Raw genomic sequence first — 6,718 nt, forward strand, 5'->3', positions numbered from 1 at the left:
AGCCAGACTTGTCCTGGGTGTTTTGCTTGTTGGGTGCCTCTAGGCAACTCTTGTAGATAGCCTCCGTTGTGTTTTTGTCCTCGGAGAGGTCAAGATCTTGTGCTGGTTGGTAACTCTCACATAAGCCAAGAGGTAGGCTTCATACCCCCCTTCCGACATATTGCCGAGCGGCTCTACAATAGTTTAGTTTCTGCAAAGATGCCTTGCGAGTGCATCATTATATATAGAAAATCAAATCTGCAAGCATGTTTTGTTGGCTCATACACTCACACATGTTACCTGCAGTTGGCAAGTGGTTAGATCATTCATATCTAGTGAGGTTGCCTCTTCATGCACCTGGTACCTACTAGCAAGAAGATGAGTAGTCTTCCGAAAGAGATGACCGGTAACATACTTGCCATTTGCTGCATGAACATTTCGTTGTGGCTTGCCATGTCAGTGCATGAACAAAACAAATGCTTGTGTGCAGAATTTCATATCTGGCACACAAATTAATGCCTTTCCATCTAGGGTGCATTTGTTTGGAGGATAAGGTTGAATGGAATAGAGTCATGTCGGTGTAAAGAATAGTGGGGTCCTCTCGCGGGCGGACCCCTGCTGGTAAGTTATCAGCAAGTGCCACATGCCACGTTTTGTCCAGAATAGCGGTTCTCCCGCACGACCAGTCAGCAACCGCGCGTCCAGCCAGCGACCATGCAATCAAATTCTCCGACCGAGCTCCACGACCAGTTCCCAGGTCACAGGAGCAAACCCCGTGACCAGTCTCCTCTGGTCGCGAGGCAGGTATGTGTCCAACAGTCTAATCACAATAAATACTTTTTCACTTGAGTAGTTCCCTTCCCCAGGTCCCCTTTCCGGTCGTCCACGGCGTGGTCGGCGCAGAGCGTCCGTGACCTGTCTCGTACCATTAACCACTACGGGACGGCCTAACAGGTGTGGCAGGAGTTCTTTTGTAGGTGCGCAGGCGGCGCATGGGGATGGGACAGGACAGTCAGGGCGGCCGGGATAACGCAGGCGGTGGAGCGATAGGACAGGCTCTGTGGCACCGTAGAGCAAATGGGATACGTCTGCTCTTAGTAATGATGTGCCTAGGTGAGAAGCTCTAGCTAGACTTGAGTCTATATCTCGACTCACGTGTAAGTCCTCTCTCCCTCTGATATATAAAGGGAGGAGTACCAGGCTTGTAGAATGACGGTTTTTTGGGGTCCAACAAGTAGAAGGCTAGGCAAGAACATCATCTATAACTAGCTTGGACCATAAGAAAAAGAATATACAAGATGTAGGGCTATTACCCTGAGGGGACCTGAACCTGGATAAACCCCGGTGTCATGTGTTGCACATACACAGTCAGATTCAGCAAACGTATTCCGAACAAAGATCATGCACCCACTGTCCAACATACCCCGGAATCACTATCAGGGATTAACCTCGACATTTGACATGCCAGGTATGGGGCCTCGTTTCCGAGTTTAGGATTAGGTTGTTGTAAGGTGTTATAATTGGGTACGACCTAGACAGAGCCGATTTGTCCCAAACTGAGGACATCGGATTAGGATCCGAAGGCTCTAGGAGGCAGCTGAGGCATCCATGCTCCCGACGCCAAGGAGAGCTCACGGATCGCAAGCTCTGGAGGAACGGGTTTCTTCGGTGGTAGCCCCACCCGGAGCTACCACGACTCTCCGACCATGCAATCAGACTCTCCGACCGAGCTCCACGACCAGTCCCCAGGTCACAGGAGCAAACCCCACGACCAGTCTCCTCTGGTCGCGAGGCAGGTATGTGTCGAAATAATCTAATCACAATAAATACTTTTTCACTATATAACTAAGAATATTCTAGTAATGTAATTTCATATCGCGAATCCTTTATTCTGGCCCGCTTCAAGATATGATGACTAATAAAAAAAATCTCAACCTTGGGGTAAAGTCCTTCCTTTTAGTACTTGCCACCTCTATTTTCTCCAGTAAAATAGAGGGAAGAATACCTTTTATCGAGGGAATCCCTCCAGGAATCCCTACCTTGAATTAGGGGCTCGCCTAAGCACCTTCCCGAGATCAGACTCGAAGGAAGGTAAGACCGGAACGAGGGACAAGTGGAGGCCACCCATCCCCTTGCCAAGGGGATGCCAACCCCTCCATTTTTTGTTGAGCTCAAGAAAGAATTTCAGGAAGTCATATCGGCCAAATAAGCCTCTGACGGCTCCACGCGGGAAAGACCCCTAACCAACCACCAACTTACCTTCCAACCAGGTACGGAATATAAAAAATGAATAAATCCTTACCTATTTTTAATAGAAAAACAAAATTGACCCTGAAAATGTTTCATCATTTAACGGAAGCTATTAGTAGCTTTTTATTATATATTCGAGAAAAATATAGTGAGTATAAGGATTTGAATAACGTATCATATTTGGATGATTGTAAAGTGGATCACGCGAAGATCTATAGTGTTTAAGTCCATCTTTCTCTTCCTGCAAGCTACTGAGATGTGCCTCAGCTGCAGGTGCTTTGTATCTCTGGTCAAGAGTTGGCAAGGGATACCAATGTTGTCGACCACCTACTTTTGAGCATAGCTTTTACCATATTCCTCCGGTCCTCGTTTGCGCACGTGTGAACCACCAGATCATAAGGAAAGATGCCTCTCGGGGCATCTGAGAATGATTCGAGCCGTATGAAGGGAAACTCCCACGTACAGTTTGTTTTGGGGGGGAAGGAGCCTGACAGGGTCTCTTCGATGCTTTAGTCCCTTGCTCTCAATTACAGCGGCCTACGGCATATCTACCAGCTTCATTCCAAGTACTGATATACCTGCTTTCCATCATATCCATTTTTTTTCCCGGTAAAACCGAGGCTCTTCTTTTTTATTCCTAGCAGCTAGCATCTCCGGACTACCCGATCCATCGGTAGAACGAGAGGTCGAAAGTAGAAGTTTCCCGACCATTGAGATCTTCCTTCGAAAAAGTGGGTATAGTCTTCTATTGCCATGTACATATCAGCGGGCAGTGGGATAAGTCGAAGCATGCCAAAACCTTCTTTAGTAGTGAGCTGTACCGACTAGCTCCTAGCAAGGGCTTCAAGATCACAGTAATGACCAGGGGTGCACCACTAATAGAGAACATGGCCCCAATGGCAGGGGAATGCTTCTCGAAAGAAGACCCGTTCTCTATGTTCTTTTCTTGGGCGCTGCTTGCCGCATCAAAAGCTGGAACGCACTAACATATGGTGTCTTTGTGAAGTTGGATCATTCACTGAAGGAAATGCAAGCAGAGTAGTTCCCTTCCCCAGATCCCATTTCCGGTCCATTTCCGGTCGTCCACGGCGTGAGATGTTCTCAGTTCTCTACTTGGTAGGGCACAAATAAGAACAAAACATGCATATCATAATGAGCCACTGATGAACGCCTGAACCAGTGACTGGTTCCAGTGCTTCATACAAACAAAATCTGAGCTACATCCAGTGTATGATGTTGATCTGACCAGAGGTTATGCCATTCTCAAGCAAAAGCTTCTCCAGGCTGTTGAGCACGGGATCATTCTCCCAATCCTCCGAGCAAACAATTTCAACAATCTTAAGCTGATCACAAGATCTTTCTTGTAGCTCACCAATGAATTTTTTATATGTATCTGGACTCTGTTGCAGCATGAAAAGCAAACAAGTTTAACCTTGATGCCACATGCATAAACGTTCATACAAGGATCAATAAACATGTGGAAAGAAGCATGTACCCCTCTGAGTTCCAGAGTTAGCTTCAACAGATTAGGCGAGTTCTGAAGGAAGACTATCAATGCATACAAGTCTGCACAGAGACACCATTTGCCAAAGGGTCAGGATTGTAAGATTGTTGAATTTTGGGCACCACTGAAAATTCTTTTCCATCTCCTGTACGAAGTTCAACGGATTAGGATGTGAGATAGAATCCATTCTAGAAATTTTTCCTGACTTAGCCAAAGTTGCCAAAAGAATTAGGAGGGAGCAAATTTTTTGAGTTAAACTGTATCTTCAGAACACAATCTATGAGCAAAACACAAACATAAGCAGAAATCATGTTTGACAAAAATAACCCACACAGAATACTCTGCTTATTTTCCAAAGATAAAGTCAATAATCTAGAGCACATGTAGTTGGTAATCATCATGAATGATTTCCATGTGACTTAGGTAGATACACTGGTGAAAAGAAGAAAAGGCTTAGGGGATCAATCTGCTGGATTGTTACTGTTGGGGATGGGTTTCTAACCAGTGTTACCGGGACACGGGTGTGGGTGTCAGAATTCGACTTGGGTGCAGGTGTTCGATTCAGCAAACTCTAGTAAATAGGATTCGGAGATTCGTCTAATTTATATTAATATTATATTAAAAATGCATTATTTATATTTTTATTAGTAAATAATATCAGTATTTCTGAAATAACACATTAATTTGTGATTAACACACGTCAAAACATTTGGTTGTAGTTTTGTAGTTACAAAAGATATGCAATCAAACTACACAAAAGCTACAGAAAAATAGAAAAGGAAAACAAAAAGAGAAAATAAAAAGGAATTGGGTCAGCCCAACCCAACATATCCCTCCCCTGCAGCCCACTAGCCCAGTAGGGCTTCAATTACTCATGCAACCCCTCCTGAATCATCCTCCCGATTGGCCAACTGGCCGACTTCTATCGCCTCCTGCTTGTCACTGTCCGCTACTCCTCTCTGCTCTGTCGGTCTGCCCTCTCCCAGCCTCGACCTCCTCCCCTCCCATCCCCTCCTCTCCCTGTCTCCCTGCCTCCTAACCTCCTCCCCTCCCGGCCTCTCCCCGCTTCATGGGAGTGCGGCCTCCATGTCTCCGGTTCTCCGCCGCCACAGCCGCCATGTTCGAGCGGGTGGTCAAGTGCCTCCAGCTCTAGGATCTAGGTGGCAGCGGCGGCAGCCGGCAGCACGGATCATAGTGGTGGCGGCACGTGGCTTCTCCGATGTTGGCATGTCGCAGGTCTGTCTCCTCCTCTCCCTAGCCTTGGACACGGCCGCAGCGTATCGGATGTGTGTTGCACCACGTCCGACGCGAGTTGAAACAGCGATACACATCGACGCGGCAAAAATTTTTTGGACTCGCGTGTCCTTGTAACACTGCTACTAACAATTGATGCACTTGATGTTTGCATGGGGCCTTCAATTTCACATCTATATGCAGTAACGGAGATGCTGAAGTTAAATAATCACCCTGCTGTAGGACAAGAAGCATTTTCAACTCTGGCCACGTATATATTGTATCCACGATAGGACAGGTAGATGTTACAACTCCTAATTACCATTCCTGTGTCAAACCACCAACTACGGTAATGTTCGGTCAACTGTTTAGTGAATCTACAAACGAATTGAGTGTAAGAACTAGACTATGGAACTTGAGAGCTTTAATCATCCCTAGATACATGCTGACATCAGAATAAATTATCGAGCGCTTGGTTTTGCAACAGAACAAAGACTAAATGCCATGCTTAGGTTTCAGACTTCAACTAACAGATATCAGCATAGATGTGCAATGTCAAATCAAGAAGCGTACCGTTTCTCCTTCATAACAGAGCTCCAAATTTGTAACATCAGAAAGGCCTCTGAGAAATTGACAGATGCCATCAACTGGAGCATGAACGGTACCAACTGAAACTGATGCTGTCTCTAAAGATGCCATGTTTGTCGGTAAAGGTAGCATTCTTTGGTAAGGAAAGTAGCCAAGATTAATTAGGCTTGGTATTGAAATAGAAGCCCGTTCAGAAAATGTGAAGTTGCACCCGACATCAATTGTGAAAACCTTCAGTGTCTGGGAGGAAATCTCAATGTCAGAAATGGCACAATCATGTAACATGAGACGTTCCAATACTGTGCAGCCCATTTGGAGGCTCTTAAAGAAGCCGAGGAACAAAGCAACACAGGAAAGCTCCAGGCTTGTCAAGAAGCACTTCGAAGTAAACACTGCCGAATCGAGATACAATCTAGCGTCCCATATGGAAACGTTGACAGACCTAGCATTGCACTGTAAAGCATGGCCGATCCAGAGGTTAGCATCTTCTGATTCGGTATCCCAGTCGATTGAATCCCCATCTGGTACGGGGTACCAGAGATTGAACTCGTCCAAGGCAGTGGGGTTATGGAGCATCAGGAATCGGTTGACAAACATCTTGAAAAGCACGTCGCCCTCCTCCTTGGTGTCAGCGATGCTGTCGAACTCGTGACGCGATGCGTTGATGCGTGGCATGGAGCGCCAGAGGTCGCGCCACCGCCGCGACAGCACGCACGTGTGCAGGGCTTGGCGAGCGTCCAGAAAGGAGATGGCGCGGAGGAGGACGTCGTTGTGGAGAGCGTTGATCCTGCACCCGGCGCCAGGAACGCGCGCTGGCGCCATGTGCGTGTCGCCAGACGTGTCGTCCATGAGGTCGGGATCACAGGGGCAATTCGTCAAACAGGTGGTGATCAGGCAAGCTGCAGCATGGCGAAATGGAGATTTAAGGAGCCATGAATCCGCACATCGGAACAAGAATGGAGACGGTGATAGGAATCAGCATAAATTTTTTGATGGAAATGGTAACCATCGAATCGAATAGGAAAGGGAAGGGGGAGCAAGCCGTGCGTTGGTAGCCTGCTGCCTGCCCTGCCCTGCCCCCGCCCACGGAATGAGAACGGGATACCTCCCTTTTGTGTTCTTTTTTTTATCAGAATGCCTGCCTCTTTGTAAGGGTACCTCTTT

The 6,718-nt window shown here is 46.9% G+C and overlaps 1 protein-coding gene across 1 annotated transcript; it reads right to left on the minus strand.

Moving 5' to 3' along the window:
- Nucleotides 1-3,446: 3,446 nt before the first annotated feature.
- LOC133907233 (F-box/FBD/LRR-repeat protein At1g16930-like) lies at nucleotides 3,447-6,376 on the minus strand. Its single transcript, XM_062349238.1, is given in 4 exon segments — nucleotides 3,447-3,629; nucleotides 3,725-3,817; nucleotides 3,819-3,878; nucleotides 5,540-6,376. Coding segments are annotated over 4 exon segments (1,173 nt in total).
- Nucleotides 6,377-6,718: the final 342 nt, after the last annotated feature.

The sequence above is a fragment of the Phragmites australis genome, chromosome 24 (assembly GCF_958298935.1).
Source record: "Phragmites australis chromosome 24, lpPhrAust1.1, whole genome shotgun sequence".
Taxonomy (NCBI): Eukaryota; Viridiplantae; Streptophyta; class Magnoliopsida; order Poales; family Poaceae; genus Phragmites; species Phragmites australis.